The sequence below is a fragment of the Pygocentrus nattereri genome, chromosome 23 (assembly GCF_015220715.1).
Source record: "Pygocentrus nattereri isolate fPygNat1 chromosome 23, fPygNat1.pri, whole genome shotgun sequence".
In the NCBI taxonomy this organism is placed as follows: domain Eukaryota; kingdom Metazoa; phylum Chordata; class Actinopteri; order Characiformes; family Serrasalmidae; genus Pygocentrus; species Pygocentrus nattereri.
The window spans coordinates 8304602-8330515 of NC_051233.1; the positions used below are offsets into that span (position 1 = coordinate 8304602).

Sequence of the window (25914 nt, forward strand, 5' to 3'; positions counted from 1 at the left end):
GGGTCCGCTAGTGTGCATGCATGTGGGTGTTTCACTGCATGGATGGGTTAAATGCAGAGGTCTAATTTCAGAGTGGGCAAACACGGTGACAAATGGTCGTAAATTCAAGGTTAGTTGGTGTGTATGGCGCACATGTACAGCACTTAAGCAATGTCTCTGAAGAGTTTTCAGTTCTTCTCTGAGATTTCCTGTGATCACCGCTGCTTCACCTTTGGCATTCTTTTCTTGCTTGGTGGTGTGATCACACTTCTAGGAGTGAAATCCTGGAATGTGACCACACACTCACCCTGTAGCCCTCCAGAACATGAAATTAGTTGTGATGTGTTGATTGTTAATGTCTTCCAAAATATAAATATAGTCCATTCTAAAATTTCTTGATTAAATAACTCACTGTAAAATGAATATATTGCAATATATTCTATGTTTATGCCAAATACACATGTCCACTTGGTTCTTCAAGGGCTGTTTAGCAAAAGAAATGGTTCTCTATAGAACAATGAGTTCTATATAGAACCATTTCATGCTTAAATGGTTCTTTGGATTGATGGAGAATGTGTTGTATATACTTTTATATAGATTCTTTTTGAAAAGGGTTTTATGTCACGCCAAAAAGGGTTCTTCTACTCTAAACAAGCTTGACATTACAACAGTAGAAGAGCCTTTTTGGTGCTATAGAGAACCCTTTTCAAAAAGCTTCTATATAGAACCATGCACACATTCTCCATCAATCTGAAGAACCCTCTCATGATGCAAAGATGCAAAGGGTTCTTTGAGTGTTCATGGTTCTACCTAGAATCTTAGTCTTTATCAAAGATCCATTGAAGAACCATCTTTTTTAAGAGTGTACTGTAAAATAGAATGTTTTCTTAATGTTTCTTCAAGGGTATTAAAGACAATGGTTCTAAAGAGAACCAGGGACACTAAAAGAACCCTTTGCATGACTATAGGTACTTTGCAGTATGAAAGGGTTTTTCAGATTGATTGAGAATGTGCTGTAGATGTTTCTATGTAGACCTTTTGGAAAGGGTTCTATATAGAACCAAAAAGGGTTATTTTATTATAACAACAGAAGAACCCTTTTGCTGCTATGCAGAGCCCTTTTCAAAAGGATTCTTTATAGAACCATCTACAGCACATTCTCCATCAATCAGAAGAACAATTACATGATGGAAAGAATCCTTAAAGCACGCAAATGGTTCTTTGAGTGTTTCTTTACTACAGAACTCTTGAAGAACCACCTTTTTAAGAGGGTCTAGCCTTTAGTTAGTTCTATATTCTTCAGTATATATATACTGCAGAATATATATGTGTATATATGTATAGCTCTATTCTTCATACATACATACATATATATATATAGTATCTGTAGTACATATTTCTTTTGTCTATTCTGAATATATTAATCAAGCTGTGATTATTGTGATTGTGATGTTCATGTGTTTTGTCTGTCTCACAGTGTCAGTCTGTCTCATGAATTCTGACCACTCTGTGTGGACTGTTTGTGCAGCCCAAGCCATGTAAATCACACAGACTCTGACCGATACGCATGTGTTCAAAACACCTGACTGAAAGCTTTCTCTTTTTTTCTTCTCAGAAATCGCACGGCTCTCCTAAATGTAACAGAATCCATCAAAAATGACACGTGAAAGTTTGAGACACGTGAGCTCACTCAGGAGGGGCCCTGCGATATGGACTGTGATCAAGACTCAGGACGCAGCACAAACACTTGCCACACCTTCACACACGGCCTGCTCTGCTCTCCAACGGTCCAGGTAAGAAACCTTAGTTTAATAAGATGGGCTCTTTAAATCTTTTCTTATTCGATCCTGTTTTTGCTCTTTTAAGCCAATGACTTAAAACTTAAAGATGGACATCTGCTGTACAGTTTACTAGAAGAAAAAGTGATGCACTGATTCAAATGCATCAGCTTCACATTAATAACATAAAATTAACAGTTATTCTCTTTCAGTTTGCTCACTTTTGCCAACAATAGTGTTGATGTGGAAACGATGTAGATGTTTGAATCAAGGAAATCCACTGTTTGTCCATTTTTTCTGGTGTTTGATTTACATTTAGTGCAATTACTCTTACATGGTTACTTTCGTCAAACATGCAAATTGAGATTTGAGAGCCAGTTCAAACTTTTGGCTCAAGTGAACTGTGGAACAACGAGTTTGACAGTGCTCCTCTGTGATAACAATTAGTTAATGACAAACTATGGCATTTTCCAGATATATTTCACACGTAACATGCTTTGCTGATTTATTAAGTTTTTTTTCGACAGCAACGAATTACTGTTTGTTTGCAACATGTTGGGAGAAAAAAACACATAACATGCCAGAATTTTTGCACAGGCTAGATTTTATGTTTTATCATGTTTTTCCCCCCAGAAATGTTCAATAAAAAAACAGTAATTGATCTCCAAAATGATAACTTTACAGGAAAAGGAAAAAACCTACTTTACTTTTAATGTAAGTCAATGGAAACAGAATTTTTTCAGAATGGAACAGAATTTTTTGGGTCATTTCATTTGGTCTACTATTCATGAAATTTAAACACAATGTAAAGAGGAACAGGCATTTTCAAATTATATCAAAGGTTTTCTTGAAACAACAGCGATATGACTGTGCTTTTTTATCTTCAGCATTTGTACATTAATTTGGGAAATCTTTCAGAGCTATGAGGTTCCAGTGTAGTCTCTGATATGGCAGTCTTTGAACTTCTAATCTAAAGTCTCTTCATCCTGAGTGCCAGTGATTGTGTGAAGATCATAAATTGATAACCATTAAACCACTGAACGCTTACAGTTTCAAGCAGGTCGGATGAAAAGTGTTAGTCATTAAGATGTAACATTTGAATTTGGGTGCAGAACTGAGATCTACCCCCAGTCAACATCTGCCTACAGCGTCTCTAGCTAGTGATGCTAAGACATGATGCCAGTACTGACATGACTAAGTAATGAGAGAAAGTATGAAGGGACATGTCGTCATGTCAAACAATTCATTTCAGTAGAGACAGAAAGTGAAAAAGAAGAAAAAAATGAATGTAAAAAGGAGGGCAGAAGAAGGAGAAGCATGAGAAGTCTATATGTTCCTCCTTTACTTATACTCTATGTAGACAAAAGTATTGGGACACCCATCCTAATTATTGAGTTCATGTACAGCTACACCCATTAATAACAGGTGGATAAAATGAAGCACATAGCCTTGCAGTCTCGATAGACAAGCACTGGCAGTTCAATGGGTCAGTCACTTTAAACATGGCACTGTCATAAGATGCCACCACAGCCATAAGTCAGTTTGTGAAATTTATAACCTGCTAGGTCTGCCCCTGTCAACTGTAAGGGATGTTATTGTGAAATGGAAGCTGAATGTTAAATCACTCACTAAGGAGTTGCAAATTGCCTCTGGAAGCAACATCAGCACAAGAACTGTTTGTTAGGAGCTTCACAAAATGGGTTTCACACAAGCCTAAGATCAAAAAAGCATATCGCTTTGTAAAGCATATCGCCACTGGGCTCAGGAAATGTATTCTGTGGTGTGATGAATCATGCTTCTCTATCTGGCAGTCTGATGAGTGAGTCTGGGTTTGGCAAATGCCAGGAGAACATTACCTGCCTGACTGCACTGTGCCAACTATAAAGTTTGGTGGAGGAGGGATAATGCTATGGGGTTCTTTTTCAGGAGTTGGCCTAGAACCCTTAGTTCCAGTGAAGGGCAATCTTATTGCTTCAGCAGACAAAGACATTTTGGACAATTGTACGCCTGGATGTATGTATGACTGAGCCCCAGTGTACAAAACAGGGTCCATAAAGTCATGGCTGGGTGAGTTTGGTGTGGAAGAGCTTGAAAAAAGATCAACCCTCACAGAGCCCTGATCTCAACCCCATCAAACACCTTTGGGATGTACTAGAATGGAGATTCTGAGCCAGGCCTTCTCGTCCAACATCAGCGTCTGACCACTCAAATGCTCTTCTGGATAAATGGACAAAGATTCCCACAGGCACACTCCAAAATCGTGTAGAAAGCTTCCCAGAAGAGTGGAAGCTGTTAGAGCTGCAAAGGGAGACCAACTCCATATTAATGCCTATGGGTTTAGAATAGGATGTCATAAAAGCTCCTGTAGGTGTAATGTGCAGGTGTCCCAATACTTTTGTCCATATAGTGTGTGCAGTTATATTGGTAGTATAAATTAGCACAAGGCAACTTAATGAAGTGAACTGGTAAATAAATAAGATACAATTTATAGATAATAGATCATCAGTACAGTAATTAAGGTAAGAATACAATCAAGGGCATTTCATGATGAACAAATCAATAAAAATAAACATCACTAGATAATACGTTATTTTTTATAATCCATCTACTATTTTAGAGTTAGGACATTATGTTATGATGTTATATACTTTTTAGCCTAGATTAGTCTAGAAATAGCTTCTTAAAAGGAAACTCTGCCAAATGTATTTTTAATTTCAGCATAAGTCTGTATTGACAGCAAAAATGAGAGTGATTCAGAATGGTTTGGTGTGAAATGGATCAGATTTCTTTACAATAGTGGTGATAGGAACCAGGGGTCACCATGACAACAACACAATTATAGACATTTATTTACTATCCAAAACCACCACTGAACCTACCCATGTCTTCTGAGGGAATGTTGATGATAGTAGAGTATTGTGTAGAGGCTGTGGATGTTTTGATTCATGACTCTGCTCTGGGTTTTCCCACTCCCAGGATGCCTTGTGGCAGTGTGTTGTCCTTCCTCAAGAGCCTGTCCAGACGGAAGCCTCTGGAGCCGGACGGTGAACAGTCTGACTTTAAGCGATGTTTGACCACGTTGGACCTGGTAGCCCTGGGAGTGGGCAGTACGCTCGGAGCTGGTGTCTATGTGTTGTCGGGTGAAGTGGCCCGAACTGTGGCCGGCCCCAGCATCATCATTTCCTTCTTCATCGCGGCCGTGGCCTCCGTCTTCGCAGGGCTGTGTTATGCAGAATTTGGTGCCCGTGTCCCCAAAACAGGCTCGGCGTATCTCTATAGCTACGTCACTGTTGGGGAAATATGGGCTTTCATAACGGGGTGGAACCTCCTGCTCTCCTACATCATAGGCAAGCATGAGAAAACACTGTGGACACACATTGACCCCTTAAATTATAATGTGGTCAACACTTCAGTTCCTCACGCTCATACATGCTTAAAAGTAAAGGAGGCTAAAAGCATTTTTGGAGGGATTTCCTAAAAGAACCACTTTTGGCTCTCTAATGGTTCTTTCAAGAGACATTTCTTATATGAAATGTGCTAGCATTAAGAACCATTTACCTTCCCATAAGATAAAGGTTCTATGCCAAGATTTTTTCTTAGAACTGTACATCCAAGCCAGGAACTATTTAGGAACTCTTTAGTTTTTAGAGTGTAGCTACAAGCCTTACACACAGGTTTCACAACAGTTAATCAGTAATTCATAGTAGACACCGAATAATTTGTGACAGTAACTGAATGATTCATAGTAGCTACTGATTAATTCATAGTTGTTACTGAATAACACATAGTAGATACTGAATAATTCTTAGTAGATACTGAACAATTCACAGTAGCTACTGATTAATTTATAGTAACTACTGAATAATTTGTAGTAGTTGCTGAATAATTCATAGTAGATACCAGTAGTGCACGAACTACACAAACCATGTACTTGAGTTAAAGTAGAGATACCCAAGGTAAAATATTACTCCAGTAAAAGTAGAAGTTCCTCCCTTTAGACCTTCACTTGAATAAAAGTACAAAAGTCTTTGCCTTCAAATGTACTTAAGTATCAAAAGTAAAAGTACTACAATATTAATTCTGACTCTAATGTCCTGTTATCATTTTTATAACAAGACTCTTGCTTCATCAACTCATTTCAGGTGAAAGTCCTCCAGCGTCTCTCTTGGTAAACCAGTCTTTTAATAGAACGTCATTAATTAGTGACGCTGATGTCTATTAAAATGATCATAAGCACGAAACACTGAAGGTAAACAGTTTCCATCAGGGAGAACCGAGTGGCTCTGAAATCACTTTTTACACACAACCAAAGTTTCAGTTTCAGATTTATTTACAACTTAGTTACAAGTTTAAGTTGAATAACAACTGGCTTTAAACTCAGGATCACAGATGAGCTCCTTTACTGTGTTGATCTGTAGGTCTCTGTTCATAAACATAAACTAACTGAAACTAATTTACTATAAAATGAAATGGTGTTTGTATAAATTCAGAAAAAAGCCGCGTCAGTCTCGACTGCATATGTGGACATATTTCTATATTGAGCTCTATTTACACAAAGTTAGGTTAGTTCATCATTTATGCTGAATAGACTCTCCCAAAGTTTTACGCTGCTGCGCTGACGTTGAACCGTGTGCTGCACTGGGTCGGTAAAACCAACAGGTCAAAACCAGCTCTAAACAAAGTGACCGCTGGGCCCTGATTGGTGTTCTTGCTTTGCACTTCTTTTGTTTTAACATGTTCCGTTTTTACACACACACACATAAGCCAAAAGTAATGACAGATTTCGCAATATAGAGGAAATATATGGAGTAAAAAGTAACATTTGACTTTGAAATGTAGTGAAAGTAAAGAGTCGCCCAAAATGTAAATACTTCAGTAAAGTACAGATACACGAAAAAACTACTTAAGTACAGTAACAAATTACATTTACTTCATTACTGTCCACCACTGGTAGGTAGTGAATAATGCATAGTAGTTACTGAATAACTTATAGTAGATACCGAACAATTCATAGTAGATGCTGAATAATTTATAGTAGTCATGGAATAATTCATAATAGCTAGTAAATAATTTGTAGTATTTACTGAATCATTTGTAGTAGTAGCTGAATAGCAAGCCTCTATTTTAAGTTTAATAAGGGTTCACAGGGTTAGATTTCCCTCATATCTTATTTACAAATGCCTGAATTGCTGTCATGTGAATTACTAACAGTGTTAGGTTTAGGTTTAAGTGTATGGTTAGAATGAGTGTTAGGTTTTCTTATGAAAAAGTTAAGGTAATATCAATGTTAACATAATATATATTAAGGTAAATGGAAGGCAACGTCAAGGTGGGCTTATCCGAAGCAGCTATAATGGAACATCAAGATGAAGTTTTAATCCTTTTTACCTCAGGACTCATTCTGTGTTTATTATATCAGCTTTCTAATATACATATAACCATGTGCATAACACATCATGCATTATTCTCCCCAGTAATGAAGGTGATCATTTGCTTAGACGCAATTCTCAGTCGAGTTCTTGCTCAGCTGAATGAATCTGTGATCAAAGCTCAGGCTCAGTCAGATGTTTCCTGAGACAAAGCTGAATCATTAACACATGTTAATGTACACCTAAATGATACACCATAAATATGCAGTAATAAGAGACATTATCAGTGTAAGAATAACTCTATAGCTGATAAGTCTAAATGATTTTATGACTTACTGCATCCATGCAGGTACTTCCAGTGTCGCCAGAGCCTGGAGTGGAACATTTGATGACCTAATTGGAAATGCTATTGCTAATTACTTGAGGGAGAATGCAGCCATGAACTTACCTGGACTCGCCCCTTACCCAGACTTCTTTGCGGCCGCCCTTATTATGATTTTAGCAGGTATAAACAATACACATACACACAAATTTCTTTTTTTTCTGCATAGCATTGTTGTTCTTATGATTAATGTGTACAGTATCTGTATATTAATACAAATTCCTTAGGTATCCTTGCTTTTGGAGTGAAGGAGTCAGCAATCGTCAACAAGATCTTCACTGCAATAAACATATTGGTGTTGTTGTTTGTCATCATCTCTGGATTCATCAATGGTGATATTGGAAACTGGCAGCTGACTGAAGAGGACATCATCAATGCTTCAATACCCATGTAAGTGTCTTTATTGTCTTGGAAAACAAATATTACTCAAAACTGTGATTTGGTAGTTCTTTTTTTACTGATTCATAGCACGTGTTCTCGTCTCCCCACAGAAATGGCTCAGCTATAAACATCACTGATCTAGGAAACTACGGAGCTGGAGGATTTTTCCCGTTTGGATTTGACGGAACATTAGCAGGAGCCGCCACCTGCTTCTATGCATTTGTGGGATTTGACTGCATTGCTACCACAGGTGTGTCTGACTAGTAGGTCACAGTGATAAAGAACATGCTCATGTTAGAAAGATGTTCACCGACTAACTTTGATATTTGAGTATTTGTTAGAATTAATAAATGGAACCACAATAAACAGCAAAAAAAGGTACTAACTGGAGTTAACACTAACTCTTTTAGGTGATAGCTCTGGTGTTAAGAGGCTAAATGATCATTAGCAGAAATATGTAGCAGCAGGTGTAAGAATACATTTAAAATGTTTTATTATTCCGAAAAAAGCAAAGAAAAATTGGTTTTCATGTCAAATGAGTAATCAAGGCTGCCTCTTCGAATGACCCAAAACTACAGCCAACTAGTACAACAATGGATGCTAATGAGGACTCATCTCTTTACACAGGGTCTTTTTTTTGGTGGACGATGTGCCAACATGATATTTGTGAGAGAAATACAGTATGTTTTCACTATTTCTACTTCCCCAATTTAACGATGAAGCCACGCTAAATCTGCCTTCTCAGTCAAGTCCTTACCAACCTACTAAACGGAAACTTACTAAAACCTTCTGGAAAAATTCCAATTCTACAATTCATGACTCTTATCAATGAAAGAATAATTTCATGCTGCATACATGAATTATTTCCTGGTACATCTTGAAAGTTTTACCCAGTCGAAAGCTGCTGTGGGTAAACAAATGTATCATGTTCTTTTATATATTATTTATGGTCATTATACTTTTACCATATAATTTGTTGGGCAAATTAACTGATTTGACTATTCATTTGGAAAAAAGGTGGTCTGTAAAACTTGCTCGCTACGCCATTCCTCAGCGCTAACACTGTGCAGCTGCATGCAAACGTTTGAACACCCCAGTCAAAAGACATTTTTTGTTGATGTTGATGTTTGTTGATGTTAAACACATACTTGACAGGGTCTGACATTTTCTGCCAATTTCATTACACAATTTCTATATATTTGCTGAATTAAAAATCAGTACCTTCAAATCTGAGGCCATGGTGCTCAGGCGGAAAAGGGTGGTGAGCCCTCTCTGGGTCGGGGATAAGCTCTTGCCTCAAGTGGAGGCAAGTATCTCAGGGTCTTGTTCACGAGTGATGGTAAAAGGCAGTGGGAGATTGACAGGCAGATTGGTGCTGGGTCAGCAGTGATGCAGGCCATAAGGCAAGGCTCTCGATTTACCGGTCGATCTACGTTCCCACCCTCACCTATGGTCATGAGCTTTGGGTAATGACCGAAAGAACAAGATCGCGAATACAAGCGGCCGAAATGAGTGTGTTTGGACTCTCCCTTAGAGATAGGGTGAGAAGTTTGGTCATCAGGGAGGGACTCGGAGTAGAGCCGCTGCTTCTCCACGTCGAGAGGAGCCAGCTGAGGTGATTCAGGCATCTGGTTAGGATGCCTCCTGGACGCCTCCCTCGGGAGGTGTCACAGGCAAGTTCACCCAGGAGGAGACCCTGGGGAAGACCCAGGACACACTGGCGTGACTATGTTGACCAGCTGGCCTGGGAGCGCCTCGGAATCCCCCCCGGGAAGCTAGTGGAAGTGGCTGAGGAAAGGTCTGGGCCTCATTGCTTAGGATGCTGCCCCCGCGATCCGAACCCCGGAGAAGCGGAAGATAATGGATGGATGGATGGATGGATGGATGGATGGCATGCGCCATAACTTTTGCCACATTTAATGTGTCAAGTTCAGTAAATAAACAATGTGTGCATTAACATGTGCAGAAGTGTGTCCTATATAGAGGATTTTATATAGAAAATCAAGAAAACATGTCATTTGTGTAAACATTTGCACACCACTGTATGTGTGAAACAGGCCTCAAGGTAAAACCTTGCCCTAAATATGCCTAAATTTCATTTTCAGGTCAGTTCAGGCTTGCTGTGTGGCTAATGAACTTGTGCTGGCTCTTCAAGGGTTCTTTAGTATTTTGCATGGTTGAAGGGTTCTTCAGATTGATGTGCTTTACATGGTTCTATATAGAATCTTTTCGAAAAGAGTTCTATATAGCACCAAAAAGAGTTCTTCTACCGCTAAGATGACAAGATTGTCATAAAAGAAAACTCATTTTTGGTGCTATAAAGAACCCTTGTCAAAAAACATTCTATATAGAACCATATACAGCATACTGTCCATCAATCTGAGGAATGATTTCACAATGCAGAGAACCCTTTAATAATGCAAAGGGTTCTTTGAGTGTTTGTGGTTCTCTATAGAACCCTTTTCTTGACTAAAGAATCTTCAAAGATTTAAGTGTGTAGTCAAAAACCATTAACAAGAGATGTTTTATATAATGCTAACTTGCCCTCATTTGTTATCAATGTCAACATTTTTAGGTGGAGATATTTCTTTAGTTCACGTATTTATTTGTGTATGTATTTGCTGACCTAACATAGGGTCAGATTTCCTAAAAGCATTGCTGTGGAAAGCAGTATTGAAATAGACCTATCTTTCAGTGCTATTTATGCTAAGATGCTAATTTCTTGGATCTCTTTCCCTCCTGAAGGTGAGGAGGTTCAGAACCCCCAGAAGTCCATCCCTGTGGGTATCGTGGCATCTCTCCTTATTTGCTTCCTGGCTTACTTTGGCGTGTCGGCCGCTCTCACTCTTATGATGCCGTACTACCAGTTGAGCGTACAAAGCCCTCTCCCAGTGGCCTTCACTTACGTGGGCTGGGACCCGGCAAAGTACGTCGTTGCTGTAGGATCTCTGTGTGCCCTTTCCACAAGGTAGAGTACATCTAAAGGCCCCCTGAACTCAAAAACTGTGAAACTAAATCTGTGTTTTCTTTCTAAGTAGGTTCATCTTGTTCTAACAGGCAAACAATAAACATATCCTATATGTCCCAATGACCAGTAAATGACCAATATACTTTTTCTCCACATTTTCCTCCTCTTGGTGTAAACTGGGCAGTCCTAATTTTGGCTTACACCTGTGTGTACATTACCCTGACCAGTCACAGGGCTAATGTGTTTTGCCCCACCCAGACAGAACAGCTTCAGAGTCAGAGACGCTTAGTGAGCCACAGCTAATCCAGCATAAGCTAAAAGCTAAAGGAGCAAGCTAAAGGACCTGTCTGCCTCGTTATTCGTTTATCCACACCAACATTGCCGTTCGTTCATTCTGACATTAACACATTGCTTTGTCTGTCCATCCGTCTTCACATCTGTTGGTCTGTGATGTCTAGATGTTGTCACATTAAAGGCTGGATAATGATTTTAGTTCTGTATGAGGGGCAGAACAGGCTAGGGGCTTTAGAAAAAGAGCTGTCAACCAAGCTTCTCATTACATTTATGACATTTAGCAGATGCTCTTACAACTTGATCATTATACAGAGGCAGGTTAAGGTGCTGTTAGGAGTCTTGCCCAAGTGATCTTATTTGTATAGTGCCCTTTTGGGGGATTGAACCCCAGTCTACAGTGTAGAAGGCAGAGGTGTTAACCACTACACTATACCAACCACCCCATTTGCCACACTCACACCGTTCTCAGATAGATCTGATTAGCATTTTTAAGCTGTATTTTATCTTATATTTTTCATTCAAGCTTTGCTAGATGTTTAATATTACACTCAAGTTTAGTATCATCAAATCTTGGTATGTTTCTCTTAACAGTGTGTTGTACTTATATTCTACATGTATCTAATAAACTGTCAAATATAGTGTGTATAATGGTCCCAAGAGTAGGTAGCTGTAGCTTAGCATGCCTTATAAAAAGCACTGTCCTTATTAGCACCAGGGGCTAACAATAGCCAAAAAACAGCTTCACAGCAAAAGGTCCTGACTTGTCTTACTGAGGCTTCATTTACGTACCTTTTGGAGCTAAAGAATCAAATGTGTAGTGGTGATTTGTATTTTGTGTTTAGCAGTTAGCTGTGGCAATCATGTTCAGACTACGGAGACTAACACAGTATCATGTACCACAACACAGGTCCTAAACCAACAAGCTTTGTATAGAAAGACTAAAACCTGAGCAAGTGAAGACGAGTGGATGGTGTTAGAATGATACAAAGACAGAATCTAACCTGTTCTGTGATATTTTATTAGCATGCTAAGCTAACATTAGCAAAATTGGCACTACTGCTTTGCCTGGCACTGTTCAACATTTAGTCATTATTGTTCAGTTTACCAAGGCAGCAGACAACCATGGGCTGGTTCTGGCTTTCATACATCAGTGTTGGTCGACTTCTGGGCAGATATTAGGAATGTGGTCCAGAACTTGACTTGTATGTATGTTTAAGGGACAAAAACAGTGTGGTTGAAGGAAGATGGTCACAATTAAGATTAAGAGATCCTTATTAGTTCCACAATGGGGAAATTCCACCTCCACATTTAACCCATCCATGAAGTGAAACGCCACACACACTAGGGGGCAGTGAGCACACTTGCCTGGAGCAGGAAGCAGCCCAATCCGCAGCACCTGGGGAGCAGTTGGGGGTTAAGTGTCTTGCTCAAGGACACCTCAGTCATGTGCTGTTGGCTCTGGGGATCAAACCAACGACCTTCCGGTCACAAGGCTGGTTCCCTAACCTCCAGCCCATGACTGCTCCAACATTGCGTCTTTGGTTGATTTACTCAGTACTTGCAGTTCTTGTGTGGCATGTCTGGCATGTCATCTAGCCTGTTCAAAGGTTAAAACCTCAGTTAATGGATGGTTTAAAATTTAATGGGTGACGATTTCAAGAAGTCCATAGTTTATTTCTAATTATTCATCATGGGAGGTTATTTTTTGTCTCTGTTGTGCACCATCTGATTTGCTCAGTCTGTTCAAATACAGAGGGCTGTAAGGCTTTTGCCATTTTTACCATTTGTGAGACCTTCTTCTCAAAATTCATATTTTTTTTTACATAAGATAATACAGTTTTTGACACAGTAGTATTTATATTTATTTACAAGTTTAACAGTTCATAATCCAACAAAGATTGTTTATGTGGTTTGAATTATAAGGGTTACTTTAAGGACATACCATAAAGCACTATGTCATCTTTAAGCAAATGGGTACTCTTGAAACCAAATGGGCCCTGATGTGCTTAGTGATGAAGGCGGACACAATAACGTCAAATTTTTTATTTATTTATTATTTGTGCTGCAGTTGTTAAACATTTACTAGTCTAGTTTACAGGATGGATACAAACTTCACCAAGAATTTTGTTATTGGTAATGTAGTCCAGGGTGCCACGGTGGTGTAGTATCACAGCAAGAAGGGGTTGATTCCCTGGCCAGGCGGCCAAGGTCCTTTCTGTGTGGAGTTTGCATGTTCTCTTTGTGTCTGTGTGGGCTTCCTCTGGGTGCTCTGGTTTCCTCCCACAGTCCAAAGACATGCAGACAGGTGAATTAGAGATGCTAAATTAACTCCTAAGTGTGAATTTGTGTGTGAATGTACATGTCTGTGTGTCTGCCCTGTGGACTGGTGGCCTGTCCAGAGTGTTTCCTGCCTTCTGCCGAATGAGCACTGGGAAAGGCTCCAGCTATTTATTCACTTAATTTAATATATTGGGGGAAAAAATTAAACATAAAATGTGGCCTTTTTTGCTATTACGCTTCTCAATAGTGGAACTTTTAGTGCTACTTTTACTTTTAATGAGACAGTCAAGTACGTTTTGCACCTCTAAGAAACATCAGAAAACATACCTCATTTGGTCTTGTTAGTTTACTTAATTTAATACCTAACTATATTTTCTCTTATTTTTTCTTCAGATTCTTATTCAGGTTCCTTTATTGATCCCAGGGTGAAATTGCAGTTGTTGCAGTTGCAGCCATTTATGTAAAAATAAACAATTTACTAATAATTTAAGACAATATAGATAATTTACACTATGTACACCAGATTTAAGTACTTTTTCCTATTTATTTATTCCTTAATTATTCCTATTTTTATCATTATGTTTCTATTTTCTCAATTTATTTTTAATTGTAAAGCACATGGGGTGGCTCGGTGGGTAGCGCTGTCGCCTCACAGCAAGAAGGGCCTGTGTTCAATTCCCCGTCCGGGTGAGCAGGGTCCTCTCTGTGTGGAGTTTGCATGTTCTCCCCGTGTCTGCGTGGGTTTCCTTTGGGTTCTCTGGTTTTCTCCCACAGTCCAAAGACATGCAGTCAGGCCAGTTGGACTTCATAAATTGCCCCTAGGTGTGAGTGTGTATGAGAATGTGTAAATCTGTCTGTCTGCCCTGCAATGGATTGGCGACCTGTCCAGGGTGTATCCTGCCTTCTGCCCAATGACCACTGGGATAGGCTCCAGTACCCCCTCGCAACCCTGAGGGAGAAAGTTATTATACACTTCTATAATCTAAGAATAGCTCTGCCAGTTTTCACTGAAGTCCCTGTAGTTACTCAATAATAAGCCTAAGTATGTAATAAGCCTGGGATTTTAAGGGGTTAATAATTCTGTTCCATTCCATGAAGTGAAATGAAAGCCACCCCAGTTTTGAGATATTGAGAGATTCAAGAATCAATGTACTGATCAATAATCAGATTAATGTGAGCCACGTTTGTTTTTGTTGCAGTCTGTTGGGCTCGATGTTCCCTATGCCCCGTGTCCTGTTTGCCATGGCCAGAGATGGACTGCTGTTCAAACCACTGAGTAACATCAGCTCCAGACAAAGTCCCGTAATAGCAACTCTCGCTTCGGGAGTGGTGGCAGGTAACACACCTGAGGAACTCACCTGAAACACCTCGCTCAACTGCTCGGCATACTGCAATTGTCACACAGAAACCCTTGATCTCCATCATTTTGTTGTCTTTTACTTTTTTACATAAACTCCAGTTAATGTTTACATTGTGTCAACATTTCATGATGAACGAAACAACATAATTCATCCAAAATTATCTGGAAAAACCTGGTTACATTAACTTTTCATGTATATGTTTATATTTACTTCTCCTGTAAAGTAAAAAACCATTTTGGAAATACAAGATTTTGTTCCAACAGCGATGATACTCAACGTATTAAATATTAAATAATATATTAGACCACAGACTTAAACACACTTAAAAATGATGGTACTTCAAGGGTTCTTTAGTAAGAAAAAAACATTCTATCTAGAACCTTTTATAAAAGGGTTCTATATAGCACCCAAAAAGGGTTTTTCTATTGTAACAAAAACTGACATTGTAACAGTAGAAGAGCCATTTTCAAAAAGATTCTATATAGAACCATCTACAGCATGTTCTCCATCAATCTCATTCAAAGAACACCTTATTCATGCTACTGTGGAACCATCGTTTGTGTACAGCTGCTGAATTTGATTAATGAAACATGCTGAATTAGTCAGAATGTGTATTTCCTTAGTGGACAAACTGTGCACTGTTTTCCAGCCATTATGGCCCTCGTGTTTGACCTGAAGGCCCTGGTGGACATGATGTCCATTGGCACTTTGTTTGCCTACACTCTGGTAGCCATCTGTATCCTCATCCTCAGGTAAGTCTCACACTCGTGTGTGTGTGTATAATATAAATGATTCAATTTTGTGTAAAATAAAATACTGTTTTTGACGAGTTTCCTCAGACATTAATTAAGTTTAGTCTTGAAACTGCAATGCAGATGCTGTTACTCCATTGACAAAGCATAGTCTTGATCTAGAAAGGCGTGTAAGTTACAAATCTCTGGGCATTCCAGCCGACACCTATCATTTAATACAGTATGTTATTTGTTGTGTTATGTTATATTCTACTGTGCAGCACTGCATCCATCAGCCTCATAGGTTTCATGATTTTGTATGGATTTAATATTTTTGTCCCTCACTGTTCTCTTACGATACCTACAGGGTTGGGCAGAATACTTTATAAAGCAGTGATGGCTGAATAATGAGTACACTGTCCTGAATGCATTCAATAACATATTCCAATGCAATATACAAAAAGTAATATAATCAGAATACATTTACAATAAATTATAATTCATCCCAATAAAGCGCATCAGAAATACTCTGTTGTTCTAATTTGTTTTTAATTCAGAGGAAAGATTCACTTATTTTTGTGAAGTTACAAAATCCCCAGTGTTATTTTATACGCACTGCCTGCATCAGTCCACTCCTGCTCTTATAGTCCCACTGCCGGCTCGTGAACTAAACTAAGCAATTTATCACACCCCAAAAACAAGACACTGCAAATTTGACCTTAATTTGACTAGCTTTGATTTTCAGTTTATGTCATGTATGTAACAAAACACATGGGTGAGTCCACCGTATGTTCTGTGTATAAGAATGAATGAAATGTTTCCTCATGCTCAGACAGACAGCATTGTCTGCCCTTAGATAAAGATCAGTTACCTCTGTGGGAATAACTTTAGTTAACCCACTCAGGTCGATCATTTTGTATGCAACATCAAAGGACACTATATATAAATCTCTGTATTTTTTTTTGTTTTTTTTATGGGTACCGTTGCATCGTTTAAATGAGAGATATTATCCCTTTTTGGAGACTTTGTAAAATAAATCCACAATAACAATCCCAACACTGAATGTTATTAATGTATCTGTTTCTCTGAGTCAAAAAGAGTTATTGTTGCTTGTAGCATGGCTGTTAGCCATCCACTGACTGTTGACCAATCAGAGGCTGTGTTCCTGACTTGTCCACCAATCATAGGGTGTGTTTGTGGCTTGCCCACCAATCAAAAGCTGTGTTCCTCACTTCTTCATTAATCATAGACTATGTTTCTGACTTGTCAAAATTGCATTTAAATTGTCAAAAAAATACAAACAAAACATTTCAGCTTAGTAATGATAAAGCTTTTTAAACTTAAACTGTATCATGGACCTAATTTATACACAATGATAAAAGATGTGAGTTAGAAGATCTTTTGACTAAACTAAGCTGATTTTCAAAGTTTTTCATTTTGGTGAGTGTTCAAGGAGATTTCATCTGTTCAGAATATACAGTCTGAAGCATGCAGAATCACTGGCTTTCAAACTGCAATGCTGAAGTTCAATAAACTGCAATTACCAAAGAAAAAGGCCTAACCTGGACATTCAACAGCCATGTTCTACTTTGTGTCCATGCAGATACCAAACAGATTCCAATGAGATGAATGACAAGCAGAAGTGGAATCTTCTACGACCACCTTCTTCACCCACTCCGTCAAGCTCAAAGGTTGTGTCCTACCTGACCATCTTCACAAGTAAGTCTTGTTTATTTGCTGATTTGTTAAATTTGCTTAAATCATTTTTGCCCAAAATATTGTTATTAGTTTGACATTTTGACATGCACTATATAGACGAAAGAATTGGGACACACCTCTTAATCATTGAATGCAGGTGTCTCTTTCAGTCCCATTAAAACAAGTGTATAAAATCAAGTACCTAGCCATGGTAGTAATGTAATAGAATGCCACCACTGCAACGAGTCAGTTTGCAAAATTTCTTCCATCCTACATATTCCATGATTAACTGTGAGTGGGTCTATTGAAAAGTGGGAGTGTTTAGGAACCACAGCAACTCAGCTATGAAGTGTCAGACCTCAAAAAGTTACAGAGCGGGTCACCGAGTGCTGAGATGCACAGTGCATGAAGGTGTCCAACGCTCTGCTGACTCAGTAACTGCAGAGTTCCAAACCTCCTCTGCCATTATGGAAGCCTTACATCACCAAGCACAATGCCAAGCATTGAATGGAGTGGTGAACTGCCACTGGACTCTGGAGCAGTGGCAATGTATTCAGTGGGGTAACAAATCATACAAATCTAACGGGCAATATGATGGATAGGTCTGGGTTTGGTGCATGCCAGAAGAACATAACCTGCCTGACTGCACTGTGCCAACTGTAAAGTTTGGTGAAGGAGGGATGATGCTATAGGCTGTTTTTCAGGGGTTGGTCTATAGGCCTCTTAGGTCCAGTGAAGGGAAATCTTAATGCTTCAGCAGACCAAGACATTTTGTATAGTTGTTTTCTTCCAACTTTTCATTCTACCATGACTTAGCCCCAGTGCACAAAGCAAAGTCTATAAAGTCATGACTGGGTGAGTTTGGAGTGGAAAAACTTGATTGCCCTTCACAGAGCCCTGACCTAAACCCCATGGAACACCTTTGGGCTGAACTAGAACAGAGATTGCAAGCCAGGCCCTCTCGTCCAACATCAGTGTCTGACCTCATAAATGTTCTTCTGGTTGAATGGGCAAAAATCACCACAGATACACTCCAAAATCTTGTAGAAAGCTTCCCAGAAGAGTGAAAACTGTTAGAGCAGCAAAGGGGTACCAACTCCATATTAATGTCTATGGAATAAGGATGGGATGTCATAAAAGCTCCTGTAGGTGTGAAGTGTAGGTGTCCCAATACTTTTGTACATATAGTGTATGTGTACAATCACTTACTATTTGGTCAGTCATTCAGAGTGCTTTAATTGTACAATAGGCTTCCATTTTCATGCTGTCCTCATTGTAAAATTTTGCTGTTGTGTTTTCCAGTCGTGCTGGCAGTGGTTCTGAGTGTAATTCTGACCAAGGGAATCGATTTAGTGAAGGAGTGGTGGATGATTCTTATTATCACTCTGGCTCTGCTATTCTTGCTAACCACTGTCATCATCATCTGGAGGCAGCCACAGAGCAGCGTCAAAGCTGCCTTCATGGTGAGACTCTGCAAGTTCTCATGTATTTTGTGTGAAATCACAATCCATCATAGAATAAAAAGTAATTTAAAAAGATCTATACTGAGATCTAAAAGACGAAGAATGATCCAAACTTAGCACCATGACAAGGTGACAAATTGAGAAATACACTCATAGATTGGCAGGCTATGAAGAACCATCTACAGCACATTCTGAAGAATCCTTTCATGATAACAACAAAGAACCGTTTAATCATGCAAATGTTTGAGTGTAATCATGGTCATTTTAGAACCAGTTTCTTTTTAAAGGAACCCTTGAAGAACCATCTTTTTTAATAGCGTACTTACTATTGCGCTCTGTATATTACAGATTCTGAATAAGGTCTAATATTCAATACAAAACCAGAGACCCTCCCCCAGATCTGATATGCTGGGCTTACATCTTACGAGGTCTGATCTGATTAACCGAATGTTATGTTAGTCAGTCTCTGGTAGCACAGCAGAGGCAGTGCCCCCTGTGTTGTACCCTGCTATTACATTATATTATGAATGAGAATGAACTATAGATGATTTGGACTAGTAATATGCATTTACTTGGGGAGTGGGGGGCTAGATAACATTTAGCGGAACTAAAGACCCCCCCGAAGGACCAATCCCTTCTTTTTAACCCTACCCCTTGTTTTTGAGGGTCACCCTAACCCCAGGGAATGGATTTACAAAGGGTAGTGGTTGAAATCTTGTGCTACGAAATGGGACAAAAAAATTGCTTCATTAACAGGCTACTAGTGGTGCTCTGTAGGCGACCCAGCCCGAGTTCAGTGATAGCAGAGGAGGAAACAGTTCAGCTCCTCACTGCTGGGCTTCAGTTACATTTAGGGCATCATGTGCTTTCAAAGAGGGTGGGCCATTATTTATTATCACCCACCGCTAATTCTTTGGTGATACGAAGCTGAAGTCAGCTATTCACCAGCTTCTTGTTAGAATTTTCCTGTTCCACCTTAATAGTGCAGCAGTTACATTCTGGCGCTTCAGGCGTCAACACTGCCGGACTGTTAAAGGTGGAATGGGAAAATCAGCAAGCTAGCTACAGAGAGACATTAATATATTTTTAGTGATTTTTTATGCTTAATACAAAGAAAATGACCATAATACATTGAAATGACATTAAACTAAGATAATACAATGGTTATCATAATTGGTTAACAGTGAAATTTCTTACATTTGTAGGTTTCTTTGGTTGCTCGCACAGCCATCTGGCTGGTTTTTCTTTTTGCCTCTAAAAAACCTCCTTTTGGAGGGCCATGCAGCCCTAACACTTCACCCCACTAGCTCAACAAAAATTGGGACACGCTAACCCTAGACGTGAATGCGTAAAACAGAGGGCTAAGGGCAAAGTGGTAGGGGCAAGGGGTGAAATGGGATTGGATCTAAAACTGGCCTAGTGACACCCATGCTTAATAACTACAAAAAGTGACTAGGTTATGATCCAAAGGTAGCTCTACAGTGTTAAATAGTCATGATAAAGTCTAGCTAAAAGCTAGAATTTTTTGCTTGCAGGTTCCTTTTCTGCCAGTGCTTCCAGTTCTTAGCACTTTTGTCAATGTCTATCTCATGGTCCAACTGGGAGAAGATACATGGATCCGCTACGCAGTTTGGATGGCAATAGGTAAGTTGGTACTGTTTACCACAGTTTCACATATTTTGGTTCATAATGCTTCTTGTCAGTGGTGATGTAACAGCAGGGCTGAATTTAGAGATTCTGGGGATCCAGGCAAAAGACAAGAATGGGGCCTCCAAGATGACCATTTTTAAATTAGTAGATAATCCCAAGTGAATCAAATGTTTACAGAGGAAAGAGTGACAACAACACATTCTCCATCAGTCTTTCATGATGCAAAGAAGCCTTTATTCATGCAAAGGTTTCTTAGAGTGTTCATGGTTCTATATAGAATGATTTTCATTACTAAAGAAGCCTTTAAGAACTATGCTTTTTAAGAGTGGATGTGTTTTTATATATAACCCTTTTTGACCACAGTTCTACAACCCCAATTCCAATGAAGTTGGGACGTTGTGTAAAACATAAATAAAAACAGAATACGATGATTTGCAAATCCTTTTCATCCTATATTCAGTTGAATACACTACAAAGACAAGATATTTAATGTTTAAACGGATAAACTTTATTGTTTTTTGCAAATATTCACTCATTTTGAATTTGATGCCTATAAGACATTCCAAAGAAGTTGCAACAAAAGACTGGGAAAGTTGAGGAATGCTCAAAAAACACCTGTTTGGAACATTCCACAGGTGAACAGGTTAATTGGAAACAGGTGAGTGTCATGATTGGGTATAAAGGGGGCATCCCTGAAAGGCTCAGTCGTTCACAAGCAAGGATGGGGCGACGTTCACCACATTGTGAACAACTGCGTGGGCAAATAGTCCAACAGTTTAAGAACAACGTTTCTCAACGTGCAATTGCAAGGAATTTAGGGATTTCATCATTTACATTCCATAATATCAACAAAAGATTCCGAGAATCTGGAGAAATCTCTGCAAGTTAGCAGCAAGGCAGAAAACCAACATTGAATGCCCGTGACCTTCGATCCCTCAGGTGGCACTGCATTAAAAACCGACATCATTCTGTAACGGATATTCCCACATGGGCTCAGGAACACTTCAGAAAACCATTGTCAGTGAATACAGTTCGTCGCTCCATCTACAAGTGCAAGTTAAAACTCTGCCATGCAAAGCGAAAGCCATATATCAACAACATCCAGAAACACCACCGGTTAAAGGTACATACAGGTTTTGGAGAAACATATGGTGCCATCCAAGCAACGTCTTTTTCAGGGACATCCCTGCTTATTTCAGCAAGACAATGCTAAGCCACATTCTGCACGTTACAACAGCGTGGCTTCGTAGTAAAAGAGTGCGGGTACTAGACTGGCCTGCCTGCAGTCCAGACCTGTCTCCCATTGAAAATGTGTGGCACATTATGAATCACAAAATACGACAACAGAGACCCCGGACTGTTGAGCAACTGAAGTTGTACATCAAGTAAGAGTGGGAAAGAATTCCACCTACAAAGCTTCAACAATTAGTGTCCTCAGTTCCCAAACGCTTACTGAGTGTTGTTAAAAGGAAAGGTGATGTAACACAGTGGTAAACATGCCCCTGTCCCAACTTCTTTGGAATGTGTCGCAGGCATCAAATTGAAAATGAGTGAATCTTTGCAAAAAACAATAAAATTGATCCATTTGAACATTAAATATCTTGTCTTTGTATTCAATTGAATATAGGTTGAAAAGGATTTGCAAATCATTCTGTTTTTAATTATGTTTTACACTATGTCCCAACTTCATTGGAATTGGGGTTGTATATAGCACCAAAATGGTTCTTCTAGTGTTACAAGCTTGACTTCCTAACAGTAACAGAACTATTTTGGTGTCATATAAAACCATAAAAAGGACATTCTCCATCAATCTGAAGAACAGTGTCACCATGCAGTGAACCAGTTCAGCATGAACTCTAGAACTCAAGGTTCAAAACAGAACCACTGTCTCTCTTTAAAAAAAACCTTTGACGAGCCATCTTTTTTAAGAGTGTAGGTTATCACTTAAGGGTCTGTCTTCACAAAGTTGTGTTTGTGGACTAGTCCATTATAACCATGTCCAGGTGGTGGAGCTGCATGAAAATGAATGAAAATCATAACTACAATTTTAAACGGAAGTTTTTTTAATGTATATATTTTGGAGTAGGTTATTTAACATCAACATGTACAGTGTATCTAATTTTAATTTAATGGGGCCCTTGGCTCATGGGGGCCCTAGGCCTGCCTTTGTCTAGTGCAAGTCGTAAGCCAAATGCTAAAAAGAGCCATTTTGTCCTTCCCACAAAAATCAAACGAACTTGGGATCCACAAAATTTTGCCATTTTACCATCTTGGCTATAAAGATGTCTCAGTATGTGTTAATATACTAGTATAGGCTAAAAAACAATATGAATGAAAACACAGACTTACTCTGCTCTACTTTAAGCTTTACCTCAGCTATAGCTACTTTTCTCACATCTCCAGCTGGAAACTTTTCCGCAAAATTAGAACAGGTTCTTGTAAAATGTCTCTCAACGTTCAATTTTTTTATGAGGCAAAAGTCAGCTTCTCATTCATCAGCGTCGTGTTCTAATTTTTTCATTTCACCTTAAATGGTGCCTGAGGTGCCAGAAAGTAAATGCGGCACCATTTAAGGTGGAACAGGACAATTTTGGTGAACAAGAATCTGACTTCAGCCTTGAGACTTTTTAATGTTTGACAGATTCTCATTGCAGATAAAATTCAGATTCAATTTAAATTTTTTTTCTGTTTCCCTGCAGGCTTACTGATCTATTTTGCCTATGGAGTGTGGCACAGTGTCCAGAAGAAACGAGAACAAACACCTCACAGTGTCCAAGTTGAAATTGTCAATGCTCAACTAGAGAAGGCCAACAAAGACGGCTCATACCCATGTCTGCCTCAAACCAAGTTGTAACCAGCGGCGCGGCTAACAGTCTCAGACTCTGCCTTAATAGCTTGATCTGAAATGAAAACCTAAAAATTCATATTGGATCAGCATCTGTGCATTTCTGAGAGTCTGTATTCTGAACACTTGCAAGGTTTCCCAGATTTTTTTCAGAATGCTATCTAGTCCAGGGCTGGGCTTATTCTCTTTTTCCGGGAAACACCCTTAATGGCCTCTTTTCCGCTGTCAAGCCAAATGGTTCTCGGGGCTGTACTAGCCATAACGTGCTGGTCTGGACTCGTGAGACTGGTTCTGGTTTCTTTTTTCCATCTGCTGTTCCACTAAATCAGAACCAGGAAATACTGAAGAAAATTGCACAAATTAGTTGCTAAGTGCTAACAGGCTAAGAGCTACCCACATAAATATTTTACAAGCATTCCATCTGTCACTCCAACACCAGTCTCTCATGTGCTCTCATCTTCTTTATCATTTAAACAGGTGGTATTTAAGCATCTGTTACTGAAACAGCCTGTACTGTGGTGGGCTTCATCTGTAACGTTAGCTGGCGTACTACACGAGCACTGGCGTCGCCCAATAGGATACAGCTCAAAGCACCACAGGGCAATTATAATTTTTATCCTTCTGTCACTTCAACTGCAGACATCTGAATTTGTGATTTCAGATGCAAGTTTTGTTCATGGGTTTCCTAGAGCGAGTACTGCTTTAGGGGGGCACAGTACACTTACATTAGCTTAGCCATGCCAGCTAAAGCTTAAAGCACTACAGAACATGTCCGATTTTGGCTTTCTTTCACTCCCCTGCCGATCAGTCGGGTCACTGTCAGAGGTTTTTATCACCTACACTTGTGATAGCAGAGCAGTTAGTCAAAACAAACTTGCACTAGGGGGTTTGGATCCATTTAGCTAAATTAGCTAGGAGAGAGGAGCCAGCTAGCTTTAGCTTATCCAAGAGGCTCTGGCTCCGGATACCAGAGAACAGGCTTAATTTCGGCTTCCTGTTCCTCTAACATGAGCCGTTCAATTTCGCTTCCTCAGATTTGAGCCATTAACATCTAGCTTAACATGTGTCAATGAAGCTATTGCTTGTCAGAATCAAACCTTTTCTGTTGTGAGCACATCTAGCGGCCCACTAGCTAAGCTAACACTAACCAGCTACTCTCTCCTGGTTAGCAGCACCATTTAACATTTAGAAATGGACATTTATTGAATAGTGAATTTAAAATAGTACAATGCTTTCCATCTGAGTGAACTGAATATGTTTGTTTTCAAGTTTGAAATTATCCAGCAGGGTGTTGTGGCACAATGTTTAAGCATTCGGTGTTGAACTATGTCCATGTGGAACTGCCACTGGAACGGTTATCCTCCATGCTCAGAACCATTTGGCCCTGCTGTGGAAAAGAGGCCTTTGTAAGTTAGTAAAGTAAAAGGCTTTCATTAGTATACAGTTGTATGTAAAAGCTTGCACACCTGTGGTCACGACGTCTTGTTGTTGATTTTCTAAGTGAAAGGAAGTTAACACATCCTCTACAGAGAATACACATTTTAAAGCACAATTGCTGTTTATTTGCTGAATTTTACATACTGGGGAGAAAAAAAGAAATATGGCCTGCACAAAAATTATGGCACTATTTATAATTTATGTGTTATCGTCTCAGCAATTAAATATTAAATTGAAACTGTGCGTTAAAATGTGCAGAAGTGTATTCTCTGTAAAGTATTGTATCTTCACTTATTTACACTCAGAAAATCAACAACAGCATGTCATTTGACCAGGTGTGTTCAAACTTTTGCACAAGACTGTATGAATTTTATACTATATATTAATATATTTATATTTTAGCAATGGTTAAAGTATTTACGTTGGCAGTGATGTGATCTCAATGTGTTTCTCTCAATGTGTATCTCCGCCATGTTTCTTTGTATGGTTGTCACTAAAAAGTATTTTGGTTACATAACTTATCGTTTTCAAAGTCAGACTTAAGAGTATTGCTTCAAGGGTAAATATTGCCCATCGTTTGATCCTCTGTTATGCCATGGAAAACTAAACTTATCATTTTTAAAAGGGGAAGATTATATAAGCAACTTGCATTTTTTGCAGTTGTGCCAGGCACAGATGTTTTATTTTATTTATCATTTTTTAGAATCATAATAAAGCTTGAACATATATTCCTGTGATTAATTGTGGTTACATAATGTTTTAACATAATTTAAAGCATTCCCTGCCCATATAACAACAACATTCATTCATTTTTTTTCCTTCAAGGTTAAAGGAATGGTTTGGTGAAAAATCACAATCATAATTGTCCACTTTCCCCGGGTGTAGTGACTTACTTTTTACTCTGACTTACTTTTCACTGCTTTAGCTTTAGCTATAGCTGCTTTTCTCGCATCTCTAGCAGGAAACGCTTCTTGTGAAATGTCTCTCAATGTTTTCAATGTTTTATTTTTATGTTGCTGGCCTCAGGCCTAGGGGAATCTCGGCCGTGCACAATATGATATCATAACAGCGAATGGCTGTATGATGGCAAGAAGTGGTCTCTCTCTCTCTCTCTCTCTCTCTCTCTCTCTCTTTTTCTCTAAAATGACCAGGAAAACCAACACAGATGTGTCATCAGCCTGTGGTGCAAGGTTTATTCTCAACCTTTTACCAACGCAGCCCGTTTTCCTGTCGGTTTGACCCAAGAGCACCCTCTACTGGGTGAAATAAAGAAAACTCCTTTGTCTTAAAAGACTAAA

At 39.1% G+C, this 25914-nt stretch overlaps 1 protein-coding gene across 1 annotated transcript; it reads left to right on the top strand.

The window, feature by feature from the left end:
- The first annotated feature begins 1667 nt into the window (after nucleotides 1–1667).
- Nucleotides 1668–25914, top strand: zgc:175280 (cationic amino acid transporter 2 family protein). Its single transcript, XM_017702916.2, has 12 exons — nucleotides 1668–1772; nucleotides 4734–5104; nucleotides 7476–7631; nucleotides 7736–7898; nucleotides 8000–8139; nucleotides 10635–10857; nucleotides 14631–14767; nucleotides 15442–15544; nucleotides 17127–17242; nucleotides 18524–18684; nucleotides 20220–20328; nucleotides 23034–25914. The coding sequence occupies exons 2-12, from the start codon at nucleotides 4735–4737 to the stop codon at nucleotides 23186–23188; spliced, it is 1833 nt and encodes a 610-aa protein (XP_017558405.1). The 5' UTR covers nucleotides 1668–1772; nucleotide 4734; the 3' UTR covers nucleotides 23189–25914.

Excerpts from the sequence above, each read along its gene's own strand:
- zgc:175280 (XM_017702916.2), top strand. The coding sequence starts at position 4,735 with ATGCCTTGTGGCAGTGTGTTGTCCTTCCTCAAGAGCCTGTCCAGACGG. Across the intron at positions 5,105-7,475 it reads CCTGCTCTCCTACATCATAG|GTACTTCCAGTGTCGCCAGA; the intron begins GCAAGCATGAGA and ends GCATCCATGCAG. Across the intron at positions 15,545-17,126 it reads ATCTGTATCCTCATCCTCAG|ATACCAAACAGATTCCAATG; the intron begins GTAAGTCTCACA and ends GTGTCCATGCAG.